We start from the raw sequence: 17,253 nt of genomic DNA on the forward strand, positions 1-17,253 counted from the left end.
CTCTAGGTAGCTTAGACATTTTAACAATATTTGCTCTTCCAATCTGTGAGCATGGAACGTTTCACACTATTGTGGTCAGAAAAGATGCATAAGATGGTTTCAGTCTTCTTAAATTTATTGAGACTTGTTTCAAAGCATGTGATCTATCCTGGAGAATGTTCCATGGGAACCTGAAAAAGAACGTGTATTCCATTGTTTTGGATGGAATGTTCTCTATATATCGTTAAGTCCATCTGATCTAATATATCATTCAGTGACACTGTTTCCTTACTGATTTTCTGCTTGGATGATCTATCCACTGATGTTACTGGGGTGTTAAAGTCCCCTACTATTATTATATTACTGTCAGTTTCTCCCTTTATGTCTGTTAATATTTGCTTTATGTATTTAAATGTTCCAATTTTGGTTGCATAGATATTTACAGTTGTTATATACTTCTGTTGAATTGACCTGTTTGTCATTATGTAATGCCCTTCTTTGTCTCTTTTTATAGGCTTTGTTTTAAAGTCCGTTTTGTCTGTTATAAGTTTTGCTATCCTGGCTTTTCGGGGTTTTTTTCATTTCTATTTGCATGGTATATCTTTCTCCATCCTTTCACTTTCAGTCTATATGAGTCTTTAGGTCTGAAGTGAGTCTCTTATAGCTGTACATAGATGGCTCTTGTTTTTTTTTTTTAATCCATTCTGCCACACTTTGTCTTTTGATTGGAGCATTTAGAACATTTTCATTTAAAGTAATTATTGAAGGGCGCCTGGGTGGCTCAGTCGTTAAGCGTCTGCCTTCGGCTCAGGTCATGATCCCAGGGTCCTGGGATCGAGCCCCGCATGGGGCTGCCTGCTCCGCGGGAAGCCTGCTTCTCCCCCTCCCACTCTCCCTGCTTGTGTTCCCCCCTCACTGTGTCTCTCTCTGTCAAATAAATAAAATCTTAAAAAAAAAAAAGTAATTATTGATAGGTATGTATTTATTTTCATTTTGTTAATTGTTTTCTGGTTATTTTTGTAGTTATTCTATCTTCTCCTCACATCCCCTTTCCTTGTGACTCATGACTTTCTGTAGTGTTATGCCTGAATACTTTCTCTCTATTTTTTGTGCATATATATCATAGGTTTTGGGTTTGTGGTTACTTTGAGGTTCATATATAGGACCCTAAATATATAGCAGTTTATAGTAAGTTGATTTAAGTTTGAACACATTCTTTTTTTTTTTTTAAGATTTTATTTATTTATTTGACAGAGAGAGAGAGACAGAGTGAGAGGGAACACAAGCATGGGGAGTGGGAGAGGGAGAAACAGGCCTCCCACAGAGCAGGGAGCCCAACGCAGGGCTCGATCCTAGGATCCCAGGATCATGACCTGAGCTGAAGGCAGATGCTTAACGACTGAGCCACCTGGGCACCCCAAGTTTGAACACATTCTAAAAGAACTTTTTTTTTACTCTCTCCTCCATGTCTTATATATATATGCTGTCATATATTTTATATCTTTTTATTATATTTTTGTTACTTCTAATTATGGCCTTTCTTTTTCACTTAAAGAAGTCCCTTTAACATTTCTTGTAAGTCTCGTTTGGTGGTGAAGAACTCCTTTAACTGTTGTTTGTCTGGGAAACTCTTTATCTCTCCTGCCTGAATGATAATTCTGAATGATAACGTTGCCAGGTAGACTACTTTGGGTTGTAGGTTTTTTCCTTTTAGCTCTTTGCCACACCTTTCTGGCTTGCAAAGTTTCTGCTGAAAAATCAGCTGAGAGCCTCATGGGGTTTTCCTTGTATGTAACTAGTTGCTTCTTTCTTGCTGCTTTTAAAATTCTCTCTTTATCATTAACCTTTGACATTTAATTATTATGTGTTGGTGATTTGGACCTCCTTGAGTTCATCTTGTTTGGAGCTCTCCTGAACTTGGAGGTCTGTTTCCTTCCCCAGGTTAGGGAATTTTTCAACTGTTATTCCTTTTTTTTTTTTTTTTTTAAGATTTTATTTATTTATTTGACAGAGAGTGTGTGAGCGAGCATAAGCAGGGGGAGCTGCAGAGGGAGAGGGAGAGGCAGGCTTCCCGCTAAGCAGGGAGCCTGATGTGGGGCTCGATCCCAGGACCCTGGGATCATGACCTGAGCTGAAGGCAGATGCTCAAGCAACTGAGCCACCCAGGCACCCCTCAGCTGTTATTTCTTCAAATAACTTTTCTTTCCCTTTCTCACTTTTCCTTCTGGAACCCCTATAATGCAAATATTTGTTTGCCTGATGTTGTCCAAGAGATCCCTTACCTATCCTCTTTTTTAAGAAATTCTTTTTTCTTTTTGCTGTTCAGCTAGGGTTCTTTCCATTACCTTGTCTTCAAGATTGCTGATACATTCTTCTGCATCCTCTAATCTACTGTTGATTCCCTCTAATGTATTTTTCATTTCAGTTATTGTATTCTTCAATTCTGATAGGTTCTCTTCTATATTTTCTATCTCTTTGTTGAAGTTCTCACTGACTCTACTCTTCTTTCCAATCTGGTGAGCATCTTTATAATCATTACTTTAAACTCTCTATCAGGCATATTGCTTATCTCCATTTCATTTAGTTCTTTTTCTGGGGTTTTGTCTTGTTTGCTCATTCAGAGGATATCCCTCTGTCTCCCCATTTTGCTGGACTGTCTGTTTCTATGAATTAGGCAGTACAACTACTTCTCCTAAACTTGAAGGAATGGTCTTGTGTAATGTCATCTCCTGTATACTATGTGCCTGGTGACTTTAGCTGGCTGGCTGGAGCTCTGTCTGGCATGGGCTGGCATTCCCAGTGCCCTCTGTGCTGTGGCTACCCTGCTGGGATGGCTGGAGCTCAAGTGAGTGTGGACCTGGGTGGTCCCAGGACTCTGTGCAGACAGTGCAACAGCAGGACAGCTGAAGTCGAATCGAGTGCAAACCAGTGGGTCCTGGGGCTCTTCACGCAGATTGCCCTGGCGGGACAGCTAAACCTTAAGTGGGCACAGGCTGGGGTGATTCCTGGGTTCTCTGTGCAGAAGACCCCCTGGCAGGATAGCTGAAACTGAAGTGGGTACAAACCGGACATCTTGGGTATCTCTGTGCAGAGGGTGCCCTGGCAGGGCAGCTAGAGCCAAGGTGGGGCATGGGCCAGGGAATTCTGGGGTGCTGCACAGGGCTACCCTGGGAGGACAGCTGAAGCAGAAGTGGGTGAAAGCTGGGATGTCCTGGGGTATTCAGTGCAGAGGGTGCCCTCTTGGGGTGATTAGAATGGAGGTTGGCATGGGCCAGGTTGTCCCAGGATGCTCTGTATAGGAGGCTCCGTGGTGGGGTGGCTAGAGCTGAGGTGGGGTGTGGGCTTGGGGTCCCAGAGTGCCCCATGCAGAAGGTGTTCTGGCAAGGCAGCTGGAGCTGAGGCGAGCATGGGTTGGGAGTTCCCAGGGTGTTCCATGCAGGGGGTACTGTGGCAAGGCAGCTGAGCCAAAGCAGGCATTAGCTAGGAGGTCCCAGAGTGCTCTGCATTGGGGGTACCCTAGTAAGCTGTCTGGAGCTGAATTTTCCAGGTGCTTTGTGCCTGTATCACCTTGGTATGATGGCTGGAGCTCTAGTGATTGCTGAACCAGAGGTGTCCAGTGTGTGCCACACTAGGGCTGCTTTTGTGTGAAAGCTGGGGTTGGTGTGGGCTAGGGGCCTGGGGCTCACTGAGGTGGTAGGTTGGCTATGGGGCCTGGACCTTGTTCACTAGTGTGGTCCTCATCCACACTATCAAGGTGGATGGGGAATGTAACTGTGGTGCTCACCAGCCCCTTCAAAATGGAGAGTTCTAGCAGCTCCCCCTGGTGTTTTTCAGAGTTCTAGGGCTGGCTCTTTTCTATTTAGTTCCTCTTTTAAACTGTGGCTTTTCTGTGCCCCAGGGTATCTGGGGCTGGTGTGGGCCAGGGGCATGGGGTTTGCTGGTGTGACAGGCTGGCCATGGTGCCTGGACCCTGCCCTATCTGCACCATTAAGGTGAAAGAAGAATGTAAACCCTGGTGCTCCCCAGCCCCTCTACCCAGAGAGAGCTCCACCTGTTCCCTCATTGCCCAGCAAGTTTCTAGACCTAGCTCCTTTACACCCTAGCTGCACTTTGAAACCTTGGTTGTTCCTCCATGCCCCAGGGCATCTGAGGCTGGTGTGGGCCAGGCTCCCAGTGCTCACTGAGGCAGCAGGTCAACCACAGCATCTGGAACCCTGCTCCCATCTTCATCACCAAGGTGGAGAGGGAGCACAAACTGTGCCACCTGCCAGCCTCTCTGACCCAGAGAGAGTTCCAGTAGCTCCTCACCCTGGGCATGGTTTCAGGGCTAGTTCCTCCACATTCCAGTTGCTTTTCCAACTCCAGCTATCCCTCCAAGCCCCAGGGCATCTGGGGCTGGCGTGGGCCAGTGACCCAGAGCTTGCAGAGGTATCAGTCAAGGTATCTCTGTCTCTCCTGCCTCTCCATGGGGTCTCCCCATCCTCTGTTGTGCAAAAGCTGCTCAGTCAGCCCTCAACTCCCCCTCAGGCTGAATTGCTGTACAAATAGATGTAGGCCTGGTGCCTCCATGGAGGAGGTGAGCCCAGGGTCTTCCCATGTCACCATCTTGGACTGGAATGCCCTCTAGTGTTTCCTATAATGCATTTCCTCTGATAGTTTTTCCATTTTTTTTCTTCTGAAACTATATTATTTTCGTTTTCATTTTTTCAATGGCTTTTTTTTTTTTCTGAGTATAGGATTCTGGGTTGCCAGTATTTTTTCTTATTGCATTCTAAGATGTCATCCAATTATCTTCTGACTTCTATAGTTTCTGTTGAAAAGTTAGTCAGTCTTATTGTTGTACCTTTGAAGGGAATAATGTGTGCTTTTTATTGGTAGCAATTTGACTATGATGTGTCATGTTGTGGCTTTCTTTATATCTATCCTGCTGAGGATTTATAGAATTTATTGGATCTATCAATTACATCTTTCATCATGTTTGGAATCTTGGGAATTATTTTTTCAAATATTGTTTTTATCCCATTGTATCTCTACTCTCACTCTAGGGTTATAGTTATAGGTGTGTTAGATCTTTTGAGTGTGTCCTGCATGTCTCTAATATAACCTTTTAAGGTAAAATTTTCTGTTTGGATAATACAAATAATTTCTTTTGAACTGACCCAAATTCATTAATTCTGTAAGCTATAATTCTTAGATGAGAAAAAAAAAACATAGAAGATAGATTGAAACTTTAACCTAACTATGGGTACAGGATAGAAAATATTGCCAAACCTAGCCATTAATAATCAAAACAAACCAGGGGCGCCTGGGTGGCTCAGTTGTTAAGCGTCTGCCTTTGGCTCAGGTCATGATCCCAGGGTCCTGGGATCAAGCCCTGCATCGGGCTCCCTGCTCTGAAGGAAGCCTGCTTCTCCCTCTCCCACTCCTTCTGCTTGTGTTCCTTCTCTCACTGTGTTTCTCTCTGTCAAATAAATAAATAAAATCTTAAAACAAAAACAAAAACAAAACAACAAAAAACTCCAAAAAGCAAATAATTAGCTATTTGTATATTTGATACTAAAACAAGCTTTTACATAAGCTATTCTCTATTGCTGCATCATTATTCTAATTCCTTTTCCTCTCATCAAATCCCAGTGGAAGAGCCCATCAGGTGTTATTAAAATAGGAGTACTTGTATCCCTGTGGAACCTCCTAATCATTACAGTGTTACCAATAGTGGCAGGCAAATATTCATGCTCAAATTTCCCCTTGAAAAGGATGGTTTAAAAATTGACCTTCCCCAGGGGAACTACCAGAGGACTTAGCACGGGATTGTTTTTCTCTCCGTTTCTCTGTCATTTCTAGTCTCTCCCTAGAAATAGATGGGTAACTGCACAGTTCTTTTCATAGAAAGTACATTTCTACTTGATACACATATTTAATACATTTTAAGTGGGGATTATTTCTTTTGATTATTTTTAATTGAAATTTGAAAATTGAGTTGGTTTCATGATGTTGTTACCTACTGATATCTTATACAGAGTACATCTGTTTGAAAGAGAAAAGGCAGAACGAAAAGCAGGCCTTTTGGAGAAAAAGTTAGCAGGTACTGATGGATTCACCCCTTATATGAATATGAAGGTGAGAATAAATTTTGATTGACTTTTTTTTTTAAGACTTTATTTATTTATTTGACAGAGAAAGACACAGCGAGAGAGGGAACACAAGCAGGGGGAGTGGGAGAGGGAAAAGCAGGCTTCCCGCAGAGCAGGGAGCCCGATGCGGGGCTCGATCCCAGGACCCTGAGATCATGACCTGAGCCGAAGGCAGGCGCTTAACAACTGAGCCACCCAGGCGCCCCAATTTTGATTGACTTTTAAAGAAACAGGAATTTTATTACCTTGTGTTACTCCAAGAGATAATTGGCAAATGTTGAGTAGTTGGTCTCCTTCTTATGGAGGATCAGAGGAAGCAGTGCAGTGTGGTTGACTGAAAGCCTTTCTGAAGGACAGAGAGAAGTCACAAGGCAGATCTAAGGTCTCTGATACTGCAGAATGGTTAGAGGGAACCAAGTTGAAAGAGAACTGGAGAGGTGGTAGTTAGAGAATGAAGTGTTGGGTTTTACATTTCTGGTATGGGTTACTTCCTGCTGCTGACAACATCTGGGTTTTGGGCTCTGAATGTAAGGTTTGAAGAGAGGTGTAAGTGAAAGTCATTGAAACCAAGGCACAGGAATCACAAAGCTAAATTGGTGGATCATCTATATTGGACCTTGAAATCTAGATTTATGGCATCAGTTGGGTTTAGAAAGAAGAGATGAACCTGGTCCCTAGTAGATAGCAATTCACAGGATGAGTAGAGGTTTTATAGAAGAATGTTGGAGGAGGATGGGAGCCATTCTGTTGTCAAGGAAGTGGTGAAAGTTTATTTTGAAATCCTTAGACTTTAACAGTTTATTATATAATCTGAATGTAAGACAAGGTCCATTATAATCCAATTAATGTGAAGGTTTCCATTTACTTTTTAAATTTTTTTGGAAAGATTTATTTATTTATTTGACATAGAGAGAGAGAGACAGCTAGAGAGGGAACACAAGCAGGGGGAGTGGGAGAGGGAGAAGCAGGCTCCCGGAGTAGGGAGCCCTATGCGGGGATCATGACCTGAGCCAAAGGCAGACACTTAACAACTGAACCACCCAGGCACCCCAGAGGGTTTCCATTTAAAAAAATTCAGGAACTACCTTCAAAGCAGTTTAAAGTAATTCCAATTTTTAATTGCCCCTCTTAAGTAATTCACAATAACACTTACCATTTTTTTCACTTCTCTCACTAATCTGTCACATTCTTGAAAAACTCTCCCAAACCAGCATCCATGCAACTCTGACCTTTTCTCCCATTGCCCTTTTATTCTGCCTCTTCTAGCCTTTTAGTGATGCAAACCCATCATTACTTCAACAATTCTAGCCCTCTTTCTATTTCTCAGTTTCACATGACAAAAAGCCCAGAAACGGAACCTATTTACTCAGCTTCTAGAGTTGAAGGTGTCAAGAAGGTGGAAAGAAGGCTAGAATTTATAAAGGTAAAATGTTCCTGTGGGAGATTGGGAAAGAAATACAAGCATCATCCTCCCCGCCCACCCTCAGGCTATTTACGATGGAAGCAGGATGATTACAGGAACACAGGGGAAAAGTTGGGGGAAAGAAATGGGACTTCTTTCATTTATACTTTTACATCATCAAAATTGTTACTCCTAAGTCATGTTCTATAACCATAATGAAGTCTTTATGGAAATATCCATTTTCCCCCCATATTGTCACTTAATTGTCTTAACATTCATTGGTGATCCTTGCCTGAATCAGTTATTTTGTTAGATGCAAAATGCTGATTTTAAAATTTCTGTCATTCTTTCTACATTTATTAGCTCAAAATTTTCTGTAAAGAGTTTAACTTCATAAACTGAGGCTGTTTGGTTAGCTGCTTCTCCAAGCTAAATTTCCTATGTTCTCAAACCAGTTTCTCCATATGATCATTTTAATACCTCTTGATGTTCTAGTTTGCTCTGTTGAGTATGCCCTTGTCTCTCTTATGACTCCATAACTCTTTATTTCTTTTGAGGACCTTGCTCCTAAAGTTTTGTATTATGACTATATTTATATTTCAAAAAAGGAAGTAAATGTCTCCATATTAAATTCCAAATGGGAAGTTTAACATGTGTGTTGGCATATTTAGGATAAAGGTAAAGCTATCCTGACCAAGAACTTTGAAAGACACATTTTTCACTCTGAAGGACCAAAAGATGGGCAGAAAATTTGGAATAAGTGTCAAGAAGATTCAACCCATGAGGAAAAACAGAAATATGAATTGGACAGACCTCCACATTCATTCGGCTGGGAAACCAAAACTGCACGATCCCACTATCAGAAATTCCTCAGTCAGTTGGCTACTCTTCTGAGCAACAATGTTGTCCCCATACCAGCCACCAAGCAAGCTGTGAAAGAGAGGATTCAGGAAATTGGTGCAAAAGAGAGATCTTGGAAGTTTGTAGGTGTATTGACAACAAGTCATTTTTCAAACTTGTTTCTTTTAACATGTCAATTTTGATATTAGCCGATTTAGTAAATTCTGTGGCTCTGAATTTTAACTTTGATTTTATTTTTACTACTACAGTGATAAAAGGGAAGAGGATGTCCATTATTACAGCAGAGGTAGTGTAGTGTATTTATTAAGAGCAGAGAACCCAGGTATGAATCCCAGCTCAGCCATTACCAGCTGTGTGCTCTTGGGTAGATTACTTATCCTCTCTGGGCCTCAGTTTCATTGGTAAAATTTGGTGGGATGGGGTGGGGGTGGGGGCTGGAAGGGCATAGCTCCTATCAGAGTGGTAAGGATTAAATGAATTAATACATGATAAATGCTTAGTACAGTTCAGTGTAAGCTCAGTGAATCCTGGCTTAGAAATAGTGGTACGGTGAAGATAATGTGTCCATCATGCCTAAATCCTGGTCAGGTCAGCCAATGCAGTAAATACATTGTCAGATCAGTTCTTTGTTTGAATTTATTGGCCGACTCTATGAAAAGATTGAACCAGCAAGTTTCAATGGCTATATCTCCTTGTCATGTCCAAATCAGTTGAGTAAAATTTCATGCCTCTTCACCTTAAAATGCAAATGAAGATAGGTATTGCTTAGGTTCAATGTGTTCATAAAATCTGCTGCAGTCTGTTCATTGTAGAGTTCCAATTTTTTCTTTCACTTTTTGCTTAAAGTTCATTATACAATTTTATTTCTCAGTACTAACTGAAATGTCTCATTTTGTATATCAAACCTTTCCATTTCTTCTTCTAAAACCGGCTGATACGTGTCAAATCTTAAGTCTTCCCAGCTCACCTAGGTAGTAATATAACATTACTACCGTGTCGGTATTGGTAGAACTTGCACATAGCTTTGAAATGAAGTAGAGATCATGGGCCCTCAGGAGGTTTAGCTATCCTTCCTCCCCACAGAGGACTGAAGGCCTGCAGCAGGAAATTCTGACGCTCACTCAGCGCCTACAGCAGCTGCCGCGGCACTCTGAAGAAGCCGCTAGAGAATCGTCCCAGATGCAAGACAGGTGTAGGGAACAAAAAAGAGCCTTGAAACATCTGGAAGGAAAAATTGCTGTAAATGACTTCATTCAAGAGAGTTTAGACTTGGACAGGAATAAAGTAAGAATTTCCTGCATAAGGCATTTCTTTGACAATGAAAATGATCATATTTTATTATATTATCTAATGTTTAAAGCTGTTAATACTATTTATACTTTGTTGGAAAAGAGGAAAAGTTGCTACAAACCTTTAAACCTTCTGCTTTTATCAAAAAGCCTCTCCTCGTTCCATATCTCTCATTTCTCTAATACACACATATTCCATATTCATTGGAGGGCATAGTGTATTTCTTTCTTTTTTTTTTTTTTTAAAGATTTTATTTATTTATTTGACAGAGACAGCGAGAGCAGGAACACAAGCAGGGGGAGTGGGAGAGGGAGAAGCAGGCTTCCCGCTGAGCAGGGAGCCCGATGTGGGACTCAATCCCAGGACCCTGGGACCATGACCTGAGCCGAAGGCAGCCGCTTAACGACTGAGCCATCCAGGCGCCCCCATAGTGTATTTCTTAATGTACTTTAAAAAGCAGATTAGAAGGAAAGGAGCTCAAAGGAATAACTGTACAGGTAGAACATCAGGCACTGTGTCAGCTAGATCTGAGAAGTATTAGGAAGGGGCCAGTGATGCTATTCCTCGGTAATTACTATTAGGCCAGTATCTTCTCTACTCTCCACTTCTCTGCATCTGTAAGGAAAACATGAAAGTGTCAATTCTAAGAATGGGACGGAAACAGGAAGGGTACAATATAATTTGTTTTCAGGAGATTTTTTAAAAATTCTATTTCATTATTTCTTAATAGAATTGCTTGTCACATCATATCTATGTTATACTATTTCTGTAATTGCTGTGGCTCAAAGTGTAATCTCACTCATTCATTCACCACTCACTCATTTAGTCTTTCATTACACTCATTCATCCTATATGCATGGAGCACTGAGTTTAGAAAACTTCCAGTGCTTAGTGAAGTGGTATTAACTATGTTCTCCACAGAGTCTAAGTATAAATCCAGCTTCTACCTCTATTCCTGAATATGTAATCAATGATTATTCATTTCCCTGCAAACATTTTAAAACACTATATTAAATTTTAAGAATATTCAGGTAACACATGCTTTCTACAACTCTTGAAATCAGGTTAAAAGGTTTGAAGAAAGAATAATTTTCCCCAACTTTCTTTCTGCCTATTTCACCTCAGTAACCAGTAGTGTATATATCTTCTACAACTATTGCCATGCTTATGGAAATATACAAGTACAAATATACGGGTGGTGGTATTTTTATAAAACTGGGACTATGCTAGTCAAATACTCTTCTTAACATAGTAAAAAGTTAAGTACCTCATGGTTTTTTCTTAGGTTAAAAGATACAGATTTAACTCATTCCTTTAATAGCTGCATAGTGGTCCACAGAGTGTATATAACTTATTTATTTGATCAGTTCCCAATTGGTGGACTATCAAAATATTTCCACCTTTTATACCACTGCAAATAATGGAGCAATAAATAGACTTATATATCTATCTTTCCACATTGGTGCTCTCTCCCCCTGTGGGATTGAGTTCTAAATGTGAAATTGTAGGATCACAGTTTATGAGTATTTTAAATTTTAATAGCTACTGCCAAAATACTACTTCCAAAAGGCAGAAGGAATTCACTTTCCAAATAGAAATATAGGAGTACCTCTTTCTTCTTCATAGCCTAGCCAGCATTGGATATGTCATTCTTTTAGAGACAGAGAGAGAGAGTTGGGTTAAAATAGTACTGTTTTTCAAAAACTAATGATGTAATGTATGGTGATTAACATAACATAATAAAAAAATGTTAAAAAAAATAGTATTGTTTTAACATTTACCTGATTACTAACTAGTAAGGTTGGACACCCCCCTGCTTTTTTTTAAATGTTGGTTTCTTGGATTCCTTTGCCTCTCTACTCCTCACAATTTGGACCTCAGATACAGAAGGTTGAGTTAATCAAACTCTATGGTTCATAACACATTATCTTGGGCCATGGAAGGGCTTTCTCTTATTTATTATTATTTATTCCATTTAAGTCCATTTTCCCATTCCCTCTTCCAAAGGAAATCAATCCGGGGTGCCTGGGTGGCTCAGTCGGTTAAGCATCCAACTCTTGATCTCAGCTCAGGTCTTGATCTCAGGGTCGAGAGTTCAAGCCCCCCACAGTGTGGAACCTACTTAAAACAAAAACAAAGGAGATCAACCTAATGAGTTTAAGGTATATCTTTTTGTTTATACAGTTGATCCTTGAACAATGTGGGGTTTAGGGTCACTGACACCCTCCCCATGCAGTCAAAAATCCCCATGTATAATTTTTGACTCCCCCAACATTTAACTACTAATAGCCTACTGTTGACCAGAAGCCTTACTGATAACACAGTCAATTAACACATATTTTGTATTCCATATTTGTATGTACTATATTCTTACAATAAAGTAAGCTAGAGAAAAGAAAATGTTAAGAAAAATCATAAAATACATCGACAGTACTGTACCATAGGTCTCAAAAAAAATCTGCGTATAAGTGGACTCGCACAGTTCAAACCCATGTTGTTCAAGGGTCAATTGTATATGTTCTTTTAAATATAATTATATACACATATTTTAATTTGCATAAATGGTACTGTGGCAAAACCTGATTCTATTACTTAGCATTGTATTTTTTTTTTTTAAAGATTTTATTTATTTGACAGAGAGAGACACAGCGAGAGAGGGAACACAAGCAGGGGGAGTGGGAGAGGGAGAAGCAGGCTTCCTGCTGAGCAGGGAGCCTGATGTGGGGCTCGATCCCAGGACCCTGGGATCACGACCTGAGCTGAAGGCAGACGCTTAATGACTGAGCCACCCAGGTGCCCCTTAGCATTATATTTTTAAGATCCACTTAGTGTTGCTATGTGTCCATCTAGTTCATTGCTTCTGGCTATTGCATGGAGTTCTACAGAGTGCATATCTGCCATGCTCTGCCCGTCCACTCCTCAGAGATAAATACCCTGGTTACCTCTGTCCTTCTGCCACAACAAACACTGCTACCAGCATCCTTGTACAAGTCCCCCTATAGACCTGTGGGAGAATTTCTTAGGGGTGTTTGCTCAAGATTGGAGTTGGTGGCTCATTGGGTATATGTACACTTAATCTGATTAAGTACTGCCAGTCAGTCAGCTCTCACAGAACAATAGTCGCACCAGAGATACATGAGGGATCTTGAATCTCCACATTTTTGTAATTTCTTGGCATTAACCAGCTTCCTAATTTTTTCCATTTCATTGGGTATAAAAGTGATTGCTAATTTAATTTGCATTTCTCTAAGGATTAATGAGTTGGAGCACTTCCTTTATGATTTTGTCTTTAGGCTTTTTAGTCCTTGCCTGTTTATTTCCTTTACTCATTTTCCTATTTGGGTTCCAGTCTATACTTGTTAATTTCCAAAACTGTGTGCATGTCTTCCTCACCCTGTCCAGGCATGGCAGGTCACCTCTCCATGTGGGCTCTCCTCTCACCCCAGTCAGACTCTGAGTCCCTCTGCAGGGCAGCCCTCCTCTGTGCCCACTTTTGTCATCCTGCTTGGGTCACAGCATTTCTCTCATCATTCTGGAGCCTACCTTGTTCTGCCCACTTAATGGCTTTAGGACTGAGTTGTCCAGAGAGGAAAAGAAAGGAAAGGAAGAATAAGAAGAGAAAGAACAAGAGCAACTGGTTTATGTTTAACCTTTCACATATCCTGATAAATGTACTTATTTAAATCATAATTTAAATCATAAATTTTTCTGTCAAGAGGTACTTTAGCTTTGTTTCACAAATATTGACAAAATATTGGTCAAGTTTAGTGGTTGACCTTGAACAACATTTGACCAGTATTTTCCTTATTTTTCATTTTAAATATAGTAATATGTTTTTAAGTTTCCAGATGTATGGGATTTAAAAAATTTTGTATTTTATTACAACACGCTGGCAGTATATGATCCTTGAGAATTTACTGAGACTTCTTACACAGCTTAATACTTCGTTGATTTTGGTAACTGTTCCATGTGTGCTTATAAGAATGTGTTCTCTGTTGGGTATAAAGTTCCATATATAGCTAATGCTCAAGCATATTGTTTGTATGGTTCAAATGAGTATCTCTGATGATTTTTATATCCTTGATTCTGGAAAAGGTATCCTAATTCTCTAAGGATAATTTTTTGTTCATCCATGTATCTTTGCAGTTCTGTCATCTTATGCTTTATGGATTACTGGAGCAGGTGCACTTATGATGATATTTGCTCTCTTGTTCTTTTAAGTACTATATACATTCTCTTTTTTGTGCTTTATAAAATATTGCCTTAAATTCTCCATTTTTAGAAATTATGGTTACTAATTATACAATGTTCTTTTTGTTCATGTGTGCCTGATATATCTTTTTATCCTTTTATTTTTTGCCTTTCTCCATCTTTGTGATTAAAGACAGTATATGGTTATATTTTTTAAAAATCAAATTGGAGGGTATCCAATTGGTGAATTTAACATATTTATCTTTATTGCAATTATTATTATATTAGTATGTGATTGTCCCAACTTATTTCATAATTTCCATATATTTTACTTTCCTTTTGTTGGGGGGGTCTATTTTCCTGGTTTCTATTAAGAGATCATTTTTTTCCCCTGGTTTTAAAGTTATATGGTCTATTTTTATTCTTATGTTGGTGTTCTTTAATTAAGAACCATACTCTCTTTTACTTATATTTATAGGAATACCATGTCCTTTTGGTTGTTGACCTCAGTCCCCAATTGTGTTGGTATTCTCTAAATTTTTAATTTTTGCATTGTTTGAATATACTGTTTTCTTTTACTTGGTTCTAATTATTTTTAGATAACCACTAAACTTGACCGACATATTTGATACTTCGTAGAGTCCCATGGTGTTACTTAAGGTTTATATATTACATTAGACATAATGAAAAAATATGCAAGAACTGCAAGAAATCAGTTTTTACCACAATATGGAATTTACTGGAGAGACCAACTGCTCACGCATGATCAGTGTCACAGATACTCCCAACACTTGAACTCACTGCAATAGCAACAGGAGATAGCTACAAAATTATTATGGTAGTACAGTATGTAGTGCAGTTAATTTTATGCAGTTATTGATTTAACATTGCATTTTCATGTTTGTTTATATTTCTCTTGAATGAGAATGGTATCATGTATGATCTGTGGTATTTGTGTAATTTTTGATAAATTTTAACTTTTTATAATAGCTTTGTGATATTTTATGATAGCAAATGATAAAATAGACTAGTTTCTATATATATTTTATGTATTTATGACATACCTAACTTTTTAAAAATTTTTCTGATATCTCTAGTCTATGTGGTTCATCTATGGGTTTTTTCAAATTCTTGCAAATCTTTACAAGTTTTCCCAATATATTTACTGAAGAAGTAATCTGTGTAAAAGTGGACCCACACAATTCCAACCTGTGTTGTTCAAGGGTCAACTGTACACACACACACAACTATACACACACACACACACCCCTTTGACTGGTATTGTCTCTCTGGAGAACCCTAATACACTTGGCTTTTTTTTTCTTTCTTTTTTTTATTTGAGAGAGAGAGAATGAGAGACAGAGAGCATGAGAGGGAGGAGGGTCAGAGGGAGAAGCAGACTCCCTGCCGAGCAGGGAGCCCGATGTGGGACTTGATCCCGGGACTCCAGGATCATGACCTGAGCCGAAGGCAGTTGCTTAACCAACTGAGCCACCCAGGCGCCCTACACTTGGCTTTTTTAAATTTTCATTTTATTTTAATTCTTAAATTTTTTAAAAGATTTTTTTAAGTAATCTCTACACCCAACATGGGGCTCAAACCTACAACCCCAAGATCAAGAGTCACATGTTCTGCTGACTGAGCCAGCCAGGTGCCCCTGCTTTTTTTTTTTAATAGTTTATATCCTATTGTCCTTTTATCCTGCCTTCCTGAAGAGTTTTCTTTTTTTTTTTAAGATTTTATTTATTTATTTGATAGCGACACAGCGAGAGAGGGAACACAAGCAGGGGGAGTGGGACAGGGAGAAGCAGGCTTCCTTGTGGAGCAGGGAGCCAGATGCGGTGTGGGGCTCCATCCCAGAAGCCTGGGATCATGACTTGAGCTGAAGGCAGATGCCTAACGACTGAGTTACCCAGGACCCCTTGGAGAGTTTTCTTTCTTTCTTTTTTTTTTTTTTTAAATATTTTGTTTATTTGAGAGAGAGAATGAGAGAGAGCATGAGAGGGGGGAGGGTCAGAGGGAGAAGCAGACTCCCCGCCAAGCAGGGAGCCCGACGCGGGACTTGATCCCGGGACTCCAGGATCATGACCTGTGCCGAAGGCAGTTGCTAAACCAACTGAGCCACCCAGGTGCCCCCTTGGAGAGTTTTCAATCTGATCTTTCAACTCACTCAGTTTGATCCTCAAATCGAGATTTTATCCATCTTTTTATCTCATCTATTACGTTGTTCATTTCAACTCTTCATTTGTCATATCTAATATTTCTACTTGGTTGTTTTACTTTATAATTTCTTGATCAGTTAATGTCGTCTCTCCTGAGTACCTACAACTGTGAGTAAAGGTAAAGTTAAAATTTTTACACAAAACTGAAAGTGATCAGAGAAAATAAGGCCTTGTCCTAAATTTCATTTAGTGGCAGATGAAGAATTAGTCTAACAGAATACATTTTTAAAAAATATTTTACTTATGGGGCGCCTGGGTGGCTCAGTCGTTAAGCGTCTGCCTTCGGCTCAGGTCATGATCCCAGGGTCCTGGGATCGAGCCCCACATCAGGCTCCCTGCTCAGTGGAGATCCTGCTTCTCCCTCTCCCACTCCCCTGCTTGTGTTCCCTCTCTCACTGTCTCTCTCTCTGTCAAATAAATAAAATCTTTAAAAAAAATTTTTTTTACTTATTTATTTGAAAGAGAGCGAGTGAAAGAGCAGGGCCAGGGCAGGGAGGGGGGAGAGCAGAGGGAAAAGCAGACTCCCTGCTGAGGAGCCCAATGTGGGGCTCCATCCCAGGACCCTGGGATCATGGCCTGAGCCGAAGGCTGACACTTAAGTGACTGAGCCACCCAGGTGCCCCCCAAAAGAATACATTTAAAGGAACAACAGAGGACAGAAATAAAGTAGGTTAATGATAACACTACGTGAGTATAATTATTCGGTGTAAACTGTGTACCTGTCAAAGTGGCAATTTGTACATACAGTTTACAATTTACTCAGTTAGCTTTGTAATATAATTCTTGACAAATTAAAAATATTCTTTTTGAATATCAATATTTCACAATATGTATTTAAAATAAGATTATTAACATACTTTTTTCCTGCTATTTCAGATATCTGTAGTTTAAATATTTATAATATTAGTGATTGGTAATTTTTTTCTTAAAGTTATTTAAGTCCAGATATCTCAATATAATCTATATTTATTTCCATTAATAAATACACTAACTGACCACTGGAACCCTGAAAGTGAAACGTTAGTCTTATTATTTTAGAATCACACCAGAGGGGACGCCTGGGTGGCTCAGTCATTAAGCGTCTGCCTTCGGCTCAGGTCATTATCCCAAGGTCCTGGGATCGAGTCCTACATTGGGCTCCTTGCTCAGCAGGAGGCCTGCTTCTCCCTCTCCC

The 17,253-nt window shown here is 39.8% G+C and overlaps 1 protein-coding gene across 1 annotated transcript in view; it reads left to right on the forward strand.

Annotated features, from left to right (window-relative positions):
• The window catches only part of LOC102740835 (uncharacterized), a 22,802-nt gene that overhangs the window by 3,311 nt on the left and 2,238 nt on the right, over nt 1–17,253 (forward strand). The window contains exon 2 of the mRNA XM_081829704.1: nt 6,000–6,099. Coding sequence (XP_081685830.1) covers nt 6,000–6,099 — 100 coding nt within the window. The remainder of the gene's footprint in view (nt 1–5,999; nt 6,100–17,253) is intronic.

This window comes from Leptonychotes weddellii, chromosome 9 (assembly GCF_054177405.1).
Source record: "Leptonychotes weddellii isolate Sample4059 chromosome 9, ASM5417740v2, whole genome shotgun sequence".
Classification (NCBI taxonomy): domain Eukaryota; kingdom Metazoa; phylum Chordata; class Mammalia; order Carnivora; family Phocidae; genus Leptonychotes; species Leptonychotes weddellii.